We start from the raw sequence: 21,907 nt of genomic DNA, 5'->3' as shown, positions 1-21,907 counted from the left end.
GAGATGGCCGCACATGCTCAGTTTCATCCTTCAACTGCCTCCTGAGTTGTGATAGGTAGAGCTGAGACACGCCCCTTAGCTGCAGCAGAACAGACACTCCCTTCGAGCTGCCAGCTTGATATAAATCTAGCAGAGCAATGAATGGGGAGATCTCTGGATCCATGTGAGGTACAGGGCTGGTTCTAGCTCGTCATGTAGTATATGTTGTCTAATTTTTTCTGAACCATCTATTGAAAATGTTATGGCCAGCCCAATTTTTTCTATGTAATTACTGTATACTGTATATGCCATACGGAAAAACGGAACGGAAACACAACGGAAACAAAAAACGGAACGCAAAACACTGAAATCGACATACTGTAGTGTGAAAGAGGCCTAACACTGCTGAACTGGGTAGTTGATCTGGGGAGTTATTCTGATTGCTTGATTTGAATTGGGAAGGAATTTCTACCCTAAAATTAGGAAAACTGGCTTTGACCTCATGAGGGTTTTATGCCTTCATCTGGATCAACTTGCAGGATAACAGGCTAAACCGGATGGACAAATGTATTTTTTTGCCTTATAAACTATGTTATGATGTTATTGTGTCTATGCACACAGTGGGGTACATAGGCCGCTGGTGACGGATTCACTTTAAACAGCTCACTGTGATGTTTTGCTTCTTAGCTTTAACATGATGCCAGTCCAAAGCTAGATATCAATCACCATCACTGCAAATGTTCAGTGACCCTTAGCTGACATGGAGCCGACCCTCTTTACTCTCACTCTATCTGTAGATCCTGACCCCCATCTGTATGGCAGTGAGCTCCCTCCCACCCCTTAGTAATCTATACACCCTATCCGAAGAACAAGAACAAACAGCCGAGTGTAGGATACCTAAACTCCGCTGTAGATCGTTTTAAAGTCTCACCAGGCTGCCGCACTTCTTCAGTGGTGCCTTTAAAGTTTGCCCTGAGTGTGTGCAGCTATCTGATTGGTGGAGCAGCAGGCAGTAGCCTCTGCCCCACCAATCAGCATTGTGCTTCATATAGCAGAGGAGAGGGAGGTGAATTTATGGTTTCTCACCCTCTCTGCCTGCTGCCATGTGTCCACTCCTCCCTCTCCTGCTGGTAAGATGCTGAATTTCCTAGCAAGTCCGACAAGGGCATGGGGGACCTAGTGCCTAGTGGTTAATACAGCTCTGCTTGCACACTTGGCTGAGAGTGCATGTGTTCTGAACAGGAAGAGGGAAGTGAAATTGTTGTCAGATTCCTCTGATGGTGGCCTATCACACTGAAAACAAAACAATCAGACACACTGAAATTCAACATGCCCGATCCTTATCATCCAGACATCTACCGGCGGGGGGAGAGTTGGGAGGCCTTCAGACAAATCAGATGCTCATCCACTGCCAATGAAATCTGCCAATACACATCTAATGCTTTCTACTAGGGCAATTCTCTGGTCATGAAAAGGCTGATGACTGCTTCCCTTCAAGGAAAAAAAGGGATAGATAGACTCATAGGGACTTCTCAGAAATAGCACATTTACTAAGTCTAGCATTGCAGATTACAGTCTTAGTAAAAAGGCCACTTTAGTAAGATGCACCAAATTAAACGGCACAGGCCTCTTATTAACTTGGTGTATCTTCTGATTAGGGCTGAAATGATTACTCAAATTAATCGATTAACTCGACACAAAAATCCTCGATGCAAATGTTTTGCATCGATGATTTGTTTGTGCCATGTGACCACGGAGTGTGAGTGAAGAGCTTGCTATTACGCACGCCCACACAGCGCTGCACTGGATCCTAACGTACACACATCGTCAGGACATTTTAGTTCACTGGCGCTGCGGCTGGGCACTGATTGCTAGGAGGGTGAGTGGGGGAACTGATGACAGTGGGGGCAGCTGGTGGCAGATAGTGGCATTGGGGGAGGAGCTGGTGGCACTGGGAGCGGAAGCAACTGATGACATAGGGAAACTGGTGTCACTGGGGGGAGCTGGTGGCATTAGAGGGGGAACTGGTGGCACTGCTGGAGGAACTAATTGCATTGGAGTGGGAACTGATGGCATTAGATGGGGAACTGAAGGGGAGCAACTGATGGCCCTGGGGGGACACTGGGGGGGGGGGGGACTGATGGCAGGGGGGCTGATGAGTTTTTATAGAAAACGTTCTTTTAATTCGTTTTTTCTTATTAGAGTACCTAATTAATCGCTGGATTAATCGGTAGAATACTTGATTACTAAAATAATAGATAGCTGCAGCCCTACTTCTGATGCTTCTGCATGCTCCAGAAATTCAAACCTATGACAGGTGTACATTTGAACTATAATACGCCAATGAATTATAGTAAATCTGACAAACAGCGTCTGTCCCCGCCACTTCCCTTTTCGTGGAAAGACATGCAACAAACTTAATGTAGCAAATTATGTTGAAAATATGCCATGTGTCAAATTCTGCATCTTTTTAAGTCTGGGATTATACCGCAACATGTGGATGATTGTCAATGGTATCGCAGTGCGACTGCAACACGCAAAAAATCAAGAGCTGTTGGATTTTGTGTCGCAGGATACACAAAACTTTTACTGCAATGACTTTAATGTAAGTTGTTTGCGACATGCAATTTATGTGCAACTTTTCTGTGACTTGCTTGCATTTTCCAAATCACAACCCTAAAATAGTCGCGTGACAGCAATTTGCAGAAAAGTTTCACATATTTTTCTCTCTGAGTTGCAGATGAAATGTTAAAATGCAGACATAATGCAGCTGTCTGAAACTGGCCTTATATTCTACTTAGGTTCCATTCACACATCCGCAATTCCGCTCCGCATTTTGCGGAACGGAATTGCGGACCCATTCATTTCTATGCGGCCCCGATGCGGAAATGCGGACCCGCACCTCCGGGTCCGCATTTTCATTCCCGAAAAAAAAAGAACATGCTCTATTCTTGTCCGCATTATTCTATTAATGCTGGCGATGTGCGGTCCGCAAAATGCGGAACGCACATTGCCGGTGTCCGTGTTTTGCAGATCCGCAAAACACACACGGATGTGTGAATGGACCCTTACATGTGCACTACAACATTTATCATGACCACCGTTTTCTTCGTCGGTCCTGATTTCCCCAACACAGGCAGAGGGTGTGCCTAATTTGTGCCATGACATAGGATTTGTCATAGATTTGACACATCCTCCAGTAGGCCGTGCACCATGCTAAAATCTACTGCATCCTCCTAGCTGTCGTACATTTCTGTCTTCATTCATGCCAGAAAATTGATGTGAATGAAGATAAATGTGCAGGGTCCACTGGCCCCACTCACACACCTCCTTTTCAGAAAACTGTCGTGGGGGGAATGTAATTCTCCTCTATGTGCTTTCTCTCAAAATTTGTATTATTATTGACTGCAGCATTATTCAGCCAACAAAAATAGTGGAACACTGACAAAAATCTTGAAAAGTTGCTTAGTCGCACCCTGCTTTATTATGTTGTTCTAATTTCTGGGAGTCGGGTTCCCTCCCTGTCAGATAATGTGTAGAAAACTCCAGAAACACCACGAATTTTACTTTGTGAATATCATGTGTTTTATTGGATCTGCGGCTTAGTAACGTTTTGGCCTATTCGCGCCTTTATCAAACTATAACAGAAATAAAAACAATAACCTAAATGTCATGATTCCGCTAGGTAAACAATGGCAGTGGAAGACATAATTTATATGGTGTCATAAATCGTCACATAATCAAAATATTAAATTCAGATCCATGATGTATTGGTAATATACAGAAAAAAGTAAATAAAACTAGAAAACATAAAAATGAAAATAGATATGTAGGTAGACATGATTCCATAAAGAAGACTTAACAACTCAATTTTCATACATGGGTCCGCTGAGTTTCAAGTATGCCGAGAGTTGTTAAGTCTTCTTTATGGAATCATGTCTACCTCAATGTCTATTTTAATGTGCTCCCATTTTTTTTTTTTTTACTTTTTTTTTCTGTATATTACCAATACATCATGGATATAAATTATTATTTTGATTATGTGACGATTTATGACACTATATATAAATTATGTCTACCACTGCCATTGTATACCTAGCGGTTATTGTTTTCATTTCTGTTATAGTCTGATAGAGGCCTGAATAGGCCGAAACGTTACTAAGCTGCAGATCCAATAAAACATGTGATATTCAGAAAGTAAAATTTGTGGTGTTTCTGGAGTTTTCTACTGATAAAAATCTGAAAGACATAAGTTTGGTCTAGTTTAGATTTTGTTCTAATTTATAGATGCAATCTTCACTTTGAATCCTCAAAATACAAGCACATATGATGAAAGTTCATGGAAAATAGAACTGTTTTAAATCCCATACATAGAATAAGCAGGTTAACTGGCACATGTGAAGACATTCCAACTGTAGACACATACTGTACATGAAACAGGTCCCAACTATGAAAACAGTCAAAATTAAAGTGAAAAAACCCACTTCCACAAGTTGTTCTTTTTGCTCTGATAGCTTGCAGGTATACTCTGCCACTGCTTCCAGGTTTCCTTCTGCTCCAGCAATTTTCAGTGCTTTTAGGACAATGTGATCGACATGGTATTTTAGCAAGTCAGATGCAAGTGTTGTAGCCGCACTGTGAAGCTGAAAATAATCATTATTGTTACCAGATATATAAGTACACATATTATACTGTATCTAGTCAGAGGTGTGACTTGAAGCTCATGGACCTCAATGTGCAACAGACAGCCCCCACACCAAAACATGTACCATTTAGAATACTAGAGACCTCTAATGTGACAAAGTTGCAAGTGCAGATGCGACTGCTCCCTCTTCCTCCCTTATAGCCATACATATAGACTTATTATGGCCCGAGACACCAGGTGTAAAAAAAAGTCTTGTGCACCTAATCGTAATAATTAGGTGCATCCTCTGGCAGGGCAAGGGATATCAAAGACTGATCTTTGATAAATGACCCCCTTTTGTTTCAATGAATTGATTATCAGGGTATACTGAAACAGTCTTGGTTAGCGGTTTTGCGCCAAAGTTTGGGATGCATTCATAGTACTGCTATCCACAAAGGCCCAACAAAAAAGCCAAATAAATAATCCTTTAGGTCATTAGATTCCAGGGTGGATAAAAGTCAATGATTTAAAAAAAATTAAATAAATAAAAAAATCAGATTTTTTTTATTTAAATCTTTTTTTTTTATATATAAAATGCTTTTTGAGGAAAATATATTACCATCCAAAGGTTATTCCATCATGAAATAAAGATTAGTTTTTTAATTATGTAGAATAAGGCTGTACGTAGACTCCCATATTGTTGAATGGATTAGGCAGTGGCTGAGGGACAGACAACAGAGGGTTGTAGTCAATGGAGTATATTCAGACCATGGTCTTGTTACCAGTGGGGTAACTCAGGGATCTGTTCTGGGACCCATATTGTTTAATATATATTGCAGAAGGCCCCGATGGTAAGGTGTGTCTTTTTTCTGATGACACAAAGATTTGTAACAGGGTTGATGTTCCTGGAGGGATACACCAAATGGAAAAGGATTTAGGAAAACTAGAGGAATGGTCAAAAATCTGGCAACTAAAATTTAATGTTGATAAGTGCAAGATAATGCACCTGGGGCATAAAAACCCAAGAGCACAATATAAAATCAGTGATACAGTCCTAACCTCAGTATCTGAGGAAAGGGATTTAGGGGTCATTATTTCAGAAGACTTAAAGGTAGGCAGACAATGTCATAGAGCAGCAGGAAATGCTAGCAGAATGCTTGGGTGTATAGGGAGAGGCATTACTAGTAGAAAGAGGGAGGTGCTCATGCCGCTCTACAAAGCACTAGTGAGACCTCATTTGGAGTATTGTGCGCAGACCATATCTCCAGAAGGATATTGATACTTTGGAGAGAGTTCAGAGAAGAGCTACTAAACTAGTACATGGATTGCAGGACAAAACTTACCAGGAAAGATTAAAAGGACCTTAACATGTATAGCTAGGAAGAAAGACGACACAGAGGGGATATGATAGAAACTGCTAAATACATAAAGGGAATCAACAAGGTAAAAAAGGAGAGAATATTTAAAAGAAGAAAAACTGCTACAAGAGGACATAGTTTTAAATTAGAGGGGCAAAGGTTTAAAAGTAATATCAGGAAGTATTACTTTACTGAGAGAGTATTGGATGCATGGAATAGCCTTCCTGCAGAAGTGGTAGCTGCAAATACAGTGAAGGAGTTTAAGCATGCATGGGATAGGCATAAGGCCATCCTTCATATAAGATAGGGCCATAGTATTCAGTATATTGGGCAGACTAGATGGGCTGAATGGTTCTTATCTGCGGACACATTCTATGTTTCTATATGTGTAATTTTTTTGGTAAATAAATTCCATTAATCCATTCACAATGTCATGCTCTTCCAGAGGTTTTTGTAAGATTATTGATAAAAATACCTTAATCCTAACTTCTACAAACCTATGAATGCAGAATCAACCTAATCAAACTAATATGAAAAGTTGTTTAAATCTTCATCTACTTGCATATTATCAGTTATACCAGCAAGAATTAGTCTTTATGTAGAAAACTATGATTTAAATCAAGCCTTACTGACTAGTGATTTAAATCGTGATTTAAATCATTTTGATTTAAATCAAATCCACCCTGTTAGATTCAATTCTAAGCTTTATTTTATACACAGTATAAATAAATATATAAAGTGATTGCATGAGTGAAAGCTGTATCCAAATTATGACAGGACGGAGATTTCTCTTTCCTGGGTACACTGGCCTATATTTATCTCCTGAGTGATACAGCTAATGAATGGCATTTGTTTCCTGCTTGGATCTGGCAATGCAAAATATGTGTTTAGCAAAACTGGATCTATTCTGGGCTGACATATCCGCTATGCAATAGTACAGCCACACTGTTCTCTTGGCAGCTAATGGTATTGCTTTCTACAGATACACTCTGTGATGCATGAATGCTTCATTTATGTTTGTGAATGTACCAGTTATCAGTGTTCTCTGTGGGCCATCTGAAATCCATCTCAAAAACAGTGTAGTTGTCGAAGATTTTGCTGTTGATGGGCTATCCTCAGGAGCACTGCAGCCTCCTCACAGCTTACTAAATATAGAGCCGTACATTGTACAACGGCTGTGCTTGGTACTGCAGCTGAGGCCCATTCACTTGAACCATTCGACCGATGAATGTGACGTAGTTGGCCTAGGAAGAGGCTTCGTCCAACAGCATTCAGACCCCCACAGATCAGATAATGATGACCTATGCTGAGCATAGGCTATTAATATTAAAATCTCAGACAATCTCTAAGTAAAAAAATAAAGTTTCAAGTAAAAATTTTCCCTGATTTTAGAATAAAAAATTGAAAAAGAAAAAACACACACATTAGCTATGGCCGCGTCCGTAACGACCGGTTCTATAAATATATCACAAGATCCACCCCATCCGATAAACACTGTTAAAAAAAAAGAAGTGTCAAAAAAAGCTATTTTTGTCACCACCTTATATCACAAAGTGCTACACCAAGCAATCAAAAAGGTGTATGCCCCCCAAAATGGTACCAATAAAACAGTCACCTCATCCCACAAAAAAATTAACCCCTACATAAGACAATCGCCCCCAAAAAATATAGCTCTCAGAATATGGAGACCCTAAAATATGATTTTTTTTTTGTTTCAAAAATGCTATTGTGTTAAAGTGAAATCAATTTAATAAAGTATACATATTAGATATTGCCACGTCCGTAACAACCTGCTCTATAAAAATATCACATGACCTAACCTCTCAGGTGGTCTTCGTAAACAAAAAAAAAAAAAACTGTGCCAAAACAATAAATTTTTTGGTCACCTTGCCACATAAACTGTAATAACGAATGATCAAAGAATCATATGTACCCAATAAAAGCGTCAACTCTTCCTGAAAAAAACGAGCCCCTGCACAAGACAATCGGCAGAAAAGTATTAAAAATATGGCGTTCAGAAAATGGAGACACAAAAAAAGGTTTTATTATGTAAAATTGAAACAAGGAAAGTAGACATATTTGATATCATCGCGTCCGTAACAACCTGCTCTATAAAAATAGCACATGATCTAACCTGTGAGATGAAAGTTGTAAAAAAATAAAAATGGTGCCAAAACAGCCATTTTTTTGGTTACCTTGCCTAATATAGAGCGATTAAAAATCATATGTACCACAAAATAGTACTAATAAAACTGTCACCTTATCCCCTAGTTTCCAAAATGGGGTAACTTTTTGAGAGTTTCTACTCTAGGGGTGCTTCAGGAGGGCTTCAAATGGGACGTGGTGTCTAAAAACCAGTCCAGCAAAATCTGCCTTCCAAAAACCATACAGCGCCCCTTTTCGTCTGAGCCCTGTGTGCCAGTTTACGACCACATATTTGGTGTTTCTGTAAATCGCAGAATCAGGGTAATAAATTAGAGTTTTGTTTGGCAGTTAATCTTCGATGTGTTAAAGAAAAAAAAGGATTAAAATGGAAAATCTGCCAAGAAAGTGAAATTTAGAAATTTCATCTCCATTTTCCATTAACTCTTGTGGAACACCTAAAGGGTTAACAAAGTTTGTAAAATCAGTTTTGAGTAACTTGAAGGGTGTAGTTTCTACAATGAGGTCATTTATGGAAGGTTTCTACTATATAAGCCCTACAAAGTGACTTCAGACCTGAACTGGTCCTTAAAAAGTGGGTTTTGGTAATTTTCTTAAAAATTTTAAGAATTGCTTCTAAAATTCTAAGCCTTCTAACGTCCTAAAAAAATAAAATGACACCAACATAAAGTAGACATATGGGGAATATTAAGTAATAAATATATTATGAGGTATTGCTTTCTGTTTTAAAAGCAGAGAAATAGAAATTTTTGAAGGTGAAATATATTGACTCAAATTTACGACGGTCATGAAGTACAATGTGTCACGAGAAAACAATCTCAAAATGGCTTGGATAAATAAAAGCATTCCAAAGTTATTACCTCATAAACTGACATATGTCAGATTTGCAAAAAATGGGCTGGGCAGGAGGGTGAAAACTGGCCCAGGGTAGAACGGGTTAAAAGGGTTTTCCAAGATTTAAAGTGTAACTGCCATTCTATTTTTATTTGTGTAATGTGTAAAGGCATTTTTGTAATATACTTTAATTACTGAAATTAGGGATGAGCGAATAGACTTCGGATGAAACATCCAAAGTTGATTTGCATACAACTTCCACTTGCAACTGAACCAGAGTTCGGGAAATGTTTTTTTACAGTACAAATTAATTTATGGAGTTATTGAGCGAAGTCTCACGAGACTTCACGAAGCAATAGCTTCGGCTCATCAGCGCCAATACATTCTAATACTGTACACGGAGCTCCTGCTCTGTACAGTATTAGAACAAAGTTTTATGCGAATCGACTTTGGATGTTTCATCCGAAGTCGATTTGCTCATCCCTAACTAAAATCATACATTTCTTTTAGAAAATAGCTCTAAAGTGGCCCATTTTGAGCCTTAGCAGCGCTCCTCTGTCTGCTGTTTACATAACAGTGGAGACTTGCTCAACACTGACTGTTTTATGTAAACAGAAGACAGAGGAGCGTTGCTAAAGCCTCATGCAGACGTCCGTGGAGCATGGTCTGTGAGATACCGGACTGGCATTGCAGGAGCGCACAGCGTCATTGGTTGCTATGATGTCCTGTGCGCTCCTGCAATGCCTGTCTGGTATCTCATGGACATCTGCATGAGGCTTAAGGCTCAAAAGGGGCGACTTTAGAGCTATTTTTTAAATAGAAATGTATGATTTCAGTAATTAAAGTATACTACAAATATGGTCAGTATCACTGTCCCTATACATTACAAAAATAAAAATAGGACGGCAGTTACACTTTAACCACCTCAGCCCCCAGTGCTTAAACACCCTGAAAGACCAGGCCACTTTTTACACTTCTGACCTACCCTACTTTCACCGTTTATTGCTCGGTCATGCAACTTACCACCCAAATGAATTTTACCTCCTTTTCTTCTCACGATTTTTTTGCAAAAAAATGACATTTTTCACTTTCAGTTGTAAAATTTTGCAAAAAAAACGACATCCATATAGAAATTTTGCTCTAAATTTATAGTTCTACATGTCTTTGATAAAAAAAAAATGTTTGGGTAAAAAAAAAATGGTTTGGGTAAAAGTTATAGCGTTTACAAACTATGGTACAAAAATGTGAATTTCCGCTTTTTGAAGCAGCTCTGACTTTCTGAGCACCTGTCATGTTTCCTGAGGTTCTACAATGGCCAGACAGTACAAACACCCCACAAATGACCCCATTTCGGAAAGTACACACCCTAAGGTATTCGCTGATGGGCATAGTGAGTTCATAGAACTTTTTATTTTTTGTCACAAGTTAGCGGAAAATGATGATTTTTTTATTTTATTTTTTTTCCTTACAAAGTCTCATATTCCACTAACTTGTGACAAAAAATAAAAAGTTCTATGAACTCACTATGCCCATCAGCGAATACCTTGGGGTCTCTTCTTTCCAAAATGGGGTCACTTGTGGGGTAGTTATACTGCCCTGGCATTCTAGGGGCCCAAATGTGTGGTAAGTAGGTAAATGACCTGTGAAATCCGAAAGGTGCTCTTTGGAATGTGGGCCCCTTTGCCCACCTAGGCTGCAAAAAAGTGTCACACATCTGGTATCTCTGTATTCAGGAGAAGTTGAGGAATGTGTTTTGGGGTTCTCTTTTTGCATATACCCATGCTGGGTGAGATAAATATCTTGGTCAAATGCCAACTTTGTATAAAAAAATGGGAAAAGTTGTCTTTTGCCAAGATATTTCTCTCACCCAGCATGGGTATATGTAAAATGACACCCCAAAACACATTCCCCAACTTCTCCCGATTACGGAGATACCAGATGTGTGACACTTTTTTGCAGCCGAGGTGGGCAAAGGGGCCCATATTCAAAAGAGCACCTTTCGGATTTCACAGGTCATTTTTTACAGAATTTGATTTCAAACTCCTTACCACACATTTGGGCCCCTAGAATGCCAGGGCAGTATAACTACCCCACAAGTGACCCCATTTTGGAAAGAAGAGACCCCAAGGTATTCGCTGATGGGCAAAGTGAGTTCATGGAAGTTTTTATTTTTTGTCACAAGTTAGTGGAATATGAGACTTTGTATGAAAAAAAATAAATAAAATAAAATAAGCATTTTCCACTAACTTGTGACAAAAAATAAAAAATTCTAGGAACTCGCCATGCCCCTCACGGAATACCTTGGGGTGTCTTCTTTCCAAAATGGGGTCACTTGTGGGGTAGTTATACTGCTCTGGCATTTTCCAGGGGCCCTAATGTGTGGTAAGTAGGTAAATGACCTGTGAAATCCTAAAGGTGCTCTTTGGAATATGGGCCCCTTTGCCCACCTAGGCTGCAAAAAAGTGTCACACATCTGGTATCGCCGTATTCAGGAGAAGTTGGGGAATGTGTTTTGGGGTGTCATTTTACATATACCCATGCTGGGTGAGAGAAATATCTTGGCAAAAGACAACTTTTCCCATTTTTTTATACAAAGTTGGCATTTGACCAAGATATTTCTCTCACCCAGCATGGGTATATGTAAAATGACACCCCAAAACACATTCCCCAACTTCTCCTGAGTACGGCGATACCAGATGTGTGACACTTTTTTGCAGCCTAGATGCGCAAAGGTGCCCAAATTCCTTTTAGGAGGGCATTTTTAGACATTTGGATACCAGACTTCTTCTCACGCTTTGGGGCCCCTAGAATGCCAGGGCAGTATAAATACCCCACATGTGACCCCATTTTGGAAAGAAGACACCCCAAGGTATTCAATGAGGGGCATGGCGAGTTCATAGAAATTTTTTTTTTTTGGCACAAGTTAGCGGAAATTGATATTTTTAATTTTTTTCTCACAAAGTCTCCCGTTCCGCTAACTTGGGACAAAAATTTCAATCTTTCATGGACTCAATATGCCCCTCACGGAATACCTGGGGGTGTCTTCTTTCCGAAATGGGGTCACATGTGGGGTATTTATACTGCCCTGGCATTCTAGGGGCCCTAAAGCGTGAGAAGAAGTCTGGAATATAAATGTCTAAAAAAATTTACGCATTTGGATTCCGTGAGGGGTATGGTGAGTTCATGTGAGATTTTATTTTTTGACACAAGTTAGTGGAATATGAGACTTTGTAAGAAAAAAAAAAAAAAATTCCGCTAACTTGGGCCAAAAAAATATCTGAATGGAGCCTTACAGAGGGGTGATCAATGACAGGGGGGTGATCAATGACAGGGGGGTGATCAATGACAGGGGGGTGATCAATGACAGGGGGGTGATCAATGACAGGGGGGGTGATCAGGGAGTCTATATGGGGTGATCACCACAGTCATTGATCACGCCCGTGTAAGGCTTCATTCAGACGTCCGGATGCGTTTTGCGGATCCGATCCATCTATCAGTGCATCCGTAAAAATCATGCGGACATCTGAATGGAGCTTTACAGGGGGGTGATCAATGACAGGGGGGTGATCAATGACAGGGGGGTGATCAGGGAGTCTATATGGGGTGATCACCACAGTCATTGATCATGCCCCTGTAAGGCTTCATTCAGACGTCCGGATGCGTTTTGCGGATCCGATCCATCTATCAGTGCATCCGTAAAAATCATGCGGACATCTGAATGGAGCTTTACAGGGGGGTAATCAATGACAGGGGGGTGATCAATGACAGGGGGGTGATCAGGGAGTCTATATGGGGTGATCACCACAGTCATTGATCATGCCCCTGTAAGGCTTCATTCAGACGTCCGGATGCGTTTTGCGGATCGGATCCATCTATCAGTGCATCCGTAAAAATCATGCGGACATCTGAATGGAGCTTTACAGGGGGGTGATCAGGGAGTCTATATGGGGTGATCACCACAGTCATTGATCATGCCCCTGTAAGGCTTCATTCAGACGTCCGGATGCGTTTTGCGGATCCGATCCATCTATCAGTGCATCCGTAAAAATCATGCGGACATCTGAATGGAGCTTTACAGGGGGGTAATCAATGACAGGGGGGTAATCAATGACAGGGGGGTGATCAGGGAGTCTATATGGGGTGATCACCACAGTCATTGATCATGCCCCTGTAAGGCTTCATTCAGACGTCCGGATGCGTTTTGCGGATCCGATCCATCTATCAGTGCATCCGTAAAAATCATGCGGACATCTGAATGGAGCTTTACAGGGGGGTAATCAATGACAGGGGGGTGATCACCACAGTCATTGATCATGCCCCTGTAAGGCTTCATTCAGACGACCGGATGCGTTTTGCGGATCCGATCCATGTATCAGTGCATCCGTAAAAATCATGCGGACATCTGAATGGAGCTTTACAGGGGGGTAATCAATGACAGGGGGGTAATCAATGACAGGGGGGTGATCAGGGAGTCTATATGGGGTGATCACCACAGTCATTGATCACGCCCCTGTAAGGCTTCATTCAGACGTCCAGATGCGTTTTGCGGATCCGATCCATCTATCAGTGGATCCGTAAAAATTATGCGGACGTCTGAATGGAGCTTTACAGGGGGTTGATCAATGACAGGGGGGTAATCAATGACAGGGGGGTGATCAGGGAGTCTATATGGGGTGATCAGGGGTGATTAGGGGTGATCAGGGGCTAATAAGGGGTTAATAAGTGACGGGGGGGGGGGTGTAGTGTAGTGTAGTGGTGCTTGGTGCTACTTTACTGAGCTACCTGTGTCCTCTGGTGGTCGATCCAAACAAAGGGGACCACCAGAGGACCAGGTAGCAGGTATATTAGACGCTGTTATCAAAACAGCGTCTAATATACCTGTTAGGGGTTAAAAAAAACACATCTCCAGCCTGCCAGCGAACGATCGCCGCTGGCAGGCTGGAGATCAACTCTCTTACCTTCCGTTCCTGTGAGCGCGCGCGCCTGTGTGCGCGCGTTCACAGGAAATCTCGCGTCTCGCGAGATGACGCGTATATGCGTGACTGTGCGCAGCGCTGCCACCTCCGGAACGCGATCCTGCGTTAGGCGGTCCGGAGGTGGTTAACACTGATGAAATATCTTCAGGATAGGCCATCTATCCTGAAGAGACCCCAGCCAATCAGATGTTTCAGAAGGCAGCAGCACTCCTGTGAGTGCCGTGGCCTTCTCACAGCTTTCCAGACACATCGCCGTACATTGTATAGCAGCTGTGCTTGGTATCTCGCTCAGCCCAATACACTTGAATGGGGCTGAGCTGCTCCTAGGCCACCTAAGTAATGAACGTGTTGTCACTGGCCTAGGAAAAGCTGCGAGAAGGCCGCGGCGCTCAAACAGCTGATTGGTGCGGGTCCAACACCCAATACCCCTGCCAATCAGATACTTATGACCTATCCTGAGCATAGGTCAACAGTATTAACATCTCAGAAAACCTCTTTAAAGGCGTTGTGCAGGGGTTTTATAGTCACCACCTCTCCTTAGGTCATCAATATTAGATTAACGTGGGGGGCGACACCCAGCACCCTCGCTTAACAGCTGTTTGAAGAGGAGGTGGCGCTCCATGCGAGTGCTGCTTCCTCTTCATTACACTTCACGTCGCCTCAGAAGTGCGGTGTAATTACAAGTACTCGCTCCAATCACTTGCGTGAAGGAAACCGTGCTCGCATGGAAGGCCGCCTCCTCCTCTTCAAACATCTGATTGATTATAGCAATGACTCTGCAGTTCTGCACTGTCCCGATGACTTTAAAGGATAACGGTCACATTTAGACCCTAATTTAAATTTTCATATATGTAGTTACTAATAACATGATATTCCAGAATCAGTTACTATTAGACTGACTTACCCCATATTTAATAATATTCAGACCTTAGCAACCAGTCTGCATAAAACTGCAATTTCACTATTCAGTTAAGATGGCCGCAACTACCCTCACCCTGAGGCTAATCCCGCCTGCCCTCACTACCCACAATGCATTGAGCTCCTCACATGCACTAGCCAGTAACAATAGCCCCACAAAAGTGTCAGTAACCAGAGCCCTCCTCCTAAAGGGTTAATCTCCTGCAGCACAAAGGGGTCCTCTTACCACATGTTGCTTTCATTTATACACTGAGCAGATGGCAGATCTCCCTTCCCTGTTGTGCGCTGCTTCCACTCTGCATTCTCCAGCTCTGCTGAGTGAGGGAGCGTCTGCCAAGCGCACAGACAGGGAGAAGTGCAAACAGCCCAGGCACTGTTATCAGCTGCTGGGGAGGACCTGGCTTTAATTATTTACTTACAGTCCCTGGCTGTCAGTAATGTGACCTTGCACGCAGCCTACACGCTGCGTGCTCCGTCCTTCAACAGATAGACGGACCATGCCTAGCAACCCTATTTTAAGCACAGGTAAAAATAGGCAGTACAGGGAACAAAAATGTGGAATTAAGGGGTAATTGAATACACATTGAAAAGTTAAAAAAGGGCCACCAAGGTAATATTAATCACCACAATCCAATACTCCAAAAAAATATATATACGACAGTTATCCTTTAAATATTCAATTTGCATACGGTGTGCCATTATTAAGGTTTTGTTCTGCGAAAAGGCCGACAGAAAGGGTATGGTTGAAATATTGTTTAAAAGTCTCACACAAATATGCCCTTGGTTTCAGTAGGCTGATGACAGCTTTCGTTTAACCACCTAACTGTTCGGCCCAAGCTCAGCTCGGGCTGTAGGAAAAGCACTTAACTGTTCTGCCGAAGCTGGGCTCAGGCAGATGTGGAAGGGGGAGGGCTTATTTAGCTGCTGATATCTACTGAATGGCAGCAACTAAAAGCATTAGCCCAAACTAACCAGGAGATATCACTGTTAGAAATAGAGTCGGGAATAATTGCGGGTAAAACCTGCTTTTACTTTCACTTTCAGCTGTATTCACTGCATCCCAATTTCTAACAGTGATATCTTTTCATGTACTGAAGATATTGCTGGCATTGTTTAAAAGCTTAGAATGCCAGCTTTTAAGCAATATAAAGCCCATATCTCTAGCTTGTACCAAACCAGACACATGAGCAGTTAAAGCAGCCGCCCCCCTCCCTGTCAGTCTGCAGCAGGAGGGGAAGCGGTTACAGAGCTGACAGACTGCAGGAGGAAAGGAAAAATAGCAAAAAATGTATAGAAATATGGCACTGTACTAATATGTTATTTTTACCACACTTTGAACACCGTAAATAAACAAAATAATGTTAAAATTGCTGGTTTTATTTCCCCCCTAAAAATAAAATAAAAGTTATTTACTACACTATGTATACTCCAAAATGGTTCCTAATAAAAACTACAACTAATCCTGCAAGATAAAAAAAAGAATTTAAAAGAAAAAAAACTTAAAAAGGTATGACTGCTGGAACACAAAGGGGGAAAATATTATTGGTTCTTAAGGCTAAAATTTATTATGTCAATAAGGGGTTAAAAATGCAATTGTGTCCCCTGAGTTGTAGCTCAACAAGATTTACAGCAGACACACATTAAAAATCTACAATAAATAAGGGAAGGTTTTTCCAATTTTAGTGTGACTGTTAGGAGGTTAAAGGGGTTTTGCATTAATTATATTTAATGCCCCCAACCTGACTCCTGAAAAAGAAGACTCATACTTGCCTCCTTCCGTCTTCCGCTGTCTCCATTTGCCGGTCCCTGCACTCTTTACATCTGACTGGCCATGAGCATGGCCATGTGCACTTGCCCAGCCAATCACTGGCTTCAGCAGTGATATGGCCGTAAGCAGCATGTCACCGCTGAAGCCAATCACTGGCTGGAGTGGTGCATATGACCATGCTTATGGCTAGCTGGATGTAAACAATGCAGGGACCAGAAGATCGAGACAGTGGAAGACTGGAGAGTCAAGTAGATAGTAGATGGACTTCTAGGGCCTTATCTCAGAAACAGTCTAGCTATAGTCCGCAAACACATGTACAGGTGAACCTAGTTTCATGAATTCTACCAGGTTTTTATCTGCACAATGATGAAAATAGTAATTCTGCAGTAAGCTGACTTGTGAATAAGGTTCAATCAGATAACAGAAGAATAATAGTTACAAATTAAAGTACAACTGCGAAATTTCTAAAATGATGGCCATGTAGGTAGGACATTTCTGTCACTGCGCTAGTCTGCAGCTGCATGGGGTGAATGATGAGAATGTGATAAATAAACCAGTATGCTGGAATTGCCATTACAGTATCAACGGATGTTGCCATCCAGCTTTTCATAGGTCATGAATGGAATACAAGTTGTTGCATTTCTTCCCAAGTAGAAACTAGTCTTTCCTCTAAGTTTTCTTCATTTTGTATACCCCCCTAGCTTTGGCTAAAAAATATGGAGAAGAAAAGAAAAAAAGCTGTTTCTGTAACTATTTTTTAAGGTTACTTTGACTGAACTAAATTTAGTTTCTCTTGTGGGTAAATACCAGATTCTAAGCAAACCATTTATTAGCTTCTTGTAAAAAGACTTATTACGGGGCTCGGTATGGAAAAATTATTTCAACTACCCCTCAGGCAGAAAGTCATTAGGTAAACACCCACAGTTCACTATGTTTATACAGGTATTTGCTTGAGATGTTAGAATGTGAATAGTGAAACTAGCTAGCAAAAACAAAATGCACCAGCACTCTGCAAACACAAAGTAAATACAATAGTGCCATACTCACTACCGAAAATGTACTAATGCTAAATTATAATTGTGACATACTTGGCAAATACATCTGCCACCAAAAGAGGTATAATACAGTGTAGGCACAGAATGCATTCCCTGAATTTAATGCAGTCGCCAACGAAAACAGTCACCATAGTTCAATCAAACCTATACAGGTTATATATCAAAACGATAGTCACAAAATAGGGAACCCACTGCAATCATTTTTGTGTCAGTTTTAATATTTAAGAAATAAAAAGCTATAATTACAAAATAATTACTTTTTTTTATATAAGAATTAGCGGTTTTCCTCCAAATGAAACCTAAAAAAGAAAAAAAAAATCTCTAACAAAAATTCCTGTCAAGTGAAAAAAATTGCAAAAATTCTTTTGGTAGTCAAACAAATAAAAATCACAAAAAGTTGGCTGGACATTCAGGCCTTTTTTAGCCCCAGTCATGAAAGGGTTAATGCTGGATTTAGACAGCCCGATTATCAGGTAAGAACACTTGTTCTCGATATTTGGCCTTTTATGCGGACATCTAGATCAACCTTTCTGGGTGTCCGCTGTCCAGAAACAATGAATCTGTATGAGGAATGTAGTGGAGGCGATTGTTGCATGTAAGTAATGCTCTTTACCTCCACTGACAGGCGTTTATCAGGAATGGAGAGGTTCCATTATTAAAGGGGTTGTCTGGGCTTTTACTATTGATGACCTATCCTCGGGTGTGTGAGGAGATGGCGCTCCCAGTGCGCACGTGCAATCTCCCTTATCTCTCCCTGTTCACCGCTGCTGTCTACGGCAAAGACCATAGACAACCGCAGTGGACAGGAATAGAGAAGAGAGACGGCATTGTGCACGCTGTCTCCTCATACAGTTGATCGGCTGGGGTTCTGGGTGTCAGATCGGATATTGATGAGCTTTCCTGAGGATAGGTCATCACTAATAAAAGCCCGGACAACCCCTTTGATAACTGCCTGCTCAGTTGGGTAGTGTAAATTAAACTTAAGAGGAAGCCTACTGATAGGGAGATAGTCTGTGTGGATTCTATTGGTAATCAGTGCAGGAATCCTGAAAAATATCCACTGCTACTCTATATTCAAAAGTGGTAGGAAACTAGGTCCAACCTTTTAATGAATCTGGTGCATACTGATGGGGAGAGAGATTGGTGCAGGTTACTAAATCTTCCCCTATAAAGTTTATTGTTAAATTACTACAAGTATTAGAATTGTCAGAGCAGGAGGGTGCGACCCACTCAAAGTTTTGCAATGGGATCCTATGATTTCTGTGTAGGCCCTAGCCTAATTTTTTGGTTGATGTGAAAAATTTTATATATATTTTAGATCATAACTAAACTGCGAAAAGATATAATATCGAATTTCCTAATATAATATGTTTACAAATCATGGAAAATGCCTTATGTCAGTTCTTCATCTAAAACTGTCCTGTAGGCAATAGCTCACCAGGCTTTTGTAGAATGTCCCATCATAATACTACAATAAATTGGTGTTTAATCGGTGTCAGCCAAGGTATGTGACTAACAACTGTCAAGTTATTAATTCATTATGTTTTCTCTAATGTTAAACATGTGTTTTATTTTGATAGCTGCAAATATATTTCAAGTATAAGCCTATAAAGGTGAGATATTAACATACTATAAATATCCATTGGCTGTCATTACTATTAGGAGACTGTAAATCTGCTGTAATTTTAACCTTGTTACAAGTTTCCATCTGACCTTGGAGTGTTATACTATATGGCATATCTCATTTTAGCTTTACACAGATCCATACTCGGAGTGGTCACTACAGTTAAAAGTATATTGGACTTGCAAAGTGTTAATGGCCCTTGTTTGTTTATTGAGCACAGAAAGTAGAATAACTATATGGAGAAAATTGAGTAAAAAAAAGATTACAAACTGCGTTACAATTTCATCCTAGCATTAAATAAGGCTACAACAGACATAGAACACAACACACATTGTAGCAATGCTATTAACTACGACGCAGATTCATGTTATAGGGTAGTAGGAAAGTTTGGATATACTGTGTTAAAGCAAGCAATGTTTTCTTCTTAGACAACATGAAAAAGAAAAAAAGGTTTGGGTTGCTGGAGAAGAAAGAGAAGGTTCTACTTGATCCTTCAGTATAATCCAGACATCACAAGAAAAAGCTGCATGGACATGTGACCACGGCCCAGAATGAAAGATAGTAGCAATAAAGATAAAAGAAATACTTTACACAATTACAGCTACCTTCATGAATGATTATTGTAAAGGATGTAGATGTAACTGGAAAACCGATTTAATAGGAATGTAGTGAATTTCACATACACTGCAATGGTAAACTATTGCAGTCTAGGCATATGTTATCTAATGATTACATATTGAAGTCCACTAAGGGTACAAAAAATTAAGGTTGAACAAGTAAACACAAAAAGTTCAAAAAGATTTTAAAATATAAAAACTATGAAAAATGTATCATTACTCTTGCTCATTTTACAAAAAAACAAAACAATAAATAAATAAATAAATAAAAGACCATTGGTACTGCCACATCCAAAAATGCAAAAACTATAAAAATATAAAAAGGTACGTATCCCGTATGGTGAAATTTGCCAGAGCATAGGTCATAAGTAGTGTTGAGCGAAGAGAAGCATTCGAAGCGGAATTTGGTCTGAAGTTCGAATTTCCTCACACTTTGTGGTAACAAATCAGTTTTTCTTAACAATGGTGGCTGCACATGTTATAAAGTGAAAGTAAGAAGTCCAGGAATGCGAGATCACCCATAATGCCATGCAGCCAGCCATCCCCTGTGATGTAAGAGCCCTATAAAACCCTCATCCTGCATGGTCTCCAATATTGTCCTGTGAGCTGAGCATAGGGAGATATGTGGCAAGAGCTCATGCGCTAGGGACAGTATTGCTGAAAACAATTAATAGAAGAATATTTGAGAGGGAGAGTGCAGGGAGACTTATTCTGCATCAGTTTTCTTTATTCCTACATTTACTTATTCCTACACCAGCTGTCAACTAAAATATTTAATTCAACACCAATAAGATGGACGCCTTTATTATTCCACTGCCAGCGTGCCAACCAATACCATCCAGTCTGCACCACTTAGTGGGCCCAGGTCTTATTGATGACCATCCTCATCTTTTTCTGCTTTCCTTCTTCAAAATCACCCTTCAAAGTCTCCATGTCCTAGAAAAGTCAGCAAGATAGAGACAGAGTAGGAGCTGGATGTTCATGATGACATATTCTCATTGATATTAGATGATGTGGAAAAGGAGGAAAAGCAGATGGCAGAAGAAGGGCTCCCACCTGTAGGGCAGGAGAGCCCTTGGGTTGGAGAAGTGGATTTACCAGAGCTGATTAATATTCTGCGTTTACTGTCAAATAACCTGCGGGAGCAGCGAACCTTCTTAGACGCCCCTATAACCATAAAGGAAATGGAAGACGCCCTGGGAACTATGTCAAATAATAAGGCACCAGGTGGTGATGGGTTGCCGGTTGAAATCTATAGGACTTATGCTTCTACACTTTTGCCTCAAATGTTAGAGGTTTAAAAGGAAACGCAAAGACAGGGTACACTTCCTGGGTCTATGAATGAAGCTATTATTGTGGTCATCCCCAAACCTGTGAAAGATAGTATGGAGGCAGAATCATATAGGCCCATATCCTTGCTACAGGTAGATGTTAAAGTTCTAGCTAAAATATTGGCAAATAGATTAAACTTAGTGATAACCTCACTTATACATACTGATCAGGCAGGATTCATGCCTAATATGTCAACAGCTGTGAATATTAGGAGGTTATTCCTCAATATCCAGGGGTGTCAGGTTCACGCCTTGAATGCGGCGGTCGCATCTCTTGATGCGGCCAAAGCATTTGACAGCGTGGAGTGGCAATATTTATGGCTAATATTCCAGAGAATGGGTATAGGACCAGTATTCACTCAATGGATACAGTTAATGTATAATTCCCCCACAGCAAGAATTCAATTAAACGGTAGACTTTCTAAACCCTTTAAACTGTTTAGAGGAACCAGGTAGGGATGTCCTCTGTCTCCGTTGCTGTTTGCAATGGCGATAGAGCCCCTAGCACAAGCCTTAAGGGAGGCGGTGACAGTGAAGGGACTTAGGTATGGATCATTAACGGAAAAGGTAGCGCTATATGCCGATGACCTTCTCCTGTTTTTGAACGACTGGAGTTCTTCTCATCCAGAAGCCATGAACATTATAAATGGTTTTGGGAGG

General features: G+C 40.8%; 1 protein-coding gene across 1 annotated transcript in view; it reads right to left on the bottom strand.

Annotated features, from left to right (window-relative positions):
• CTNNAL1 (catenin alpha like 1) overlaps window positions 1-21,907 on the bottom strand; it is a 261,726-nt gene that overhangs the window by 49,481 nt on the left and 190,338 nt on the right. The window contains exon 9 of the mRNA XM_040432487.1: window positions 4,464-4,622. Within this exon, the coding sequence (XP_040288421.1) occupies window positions 4,464-4,622 (159 nt within the window). The remainder of the gene's footprint in view (window positions 1-4,463; window positions 4,623-21,907) is intronic.

This window comes from Bufo bufo, chromosome 5 (assembly GCF_905171765.1).
Source record: "Bufo bufo chromosome 5, aBufBuf1.1, whole genome shotgun sequence".
Classification (NCBI taxonomy): domain Eukaryota; kingdom Metazoa; phylum Chordata; class Amphibia; order Anura; family Bufonidae; genus Bufo; species Bufo bufo.
Note: the sequence above shows the minus strand (reverse complement) of the source record. Positions and strands in the feature narration are given on the sequence as shown.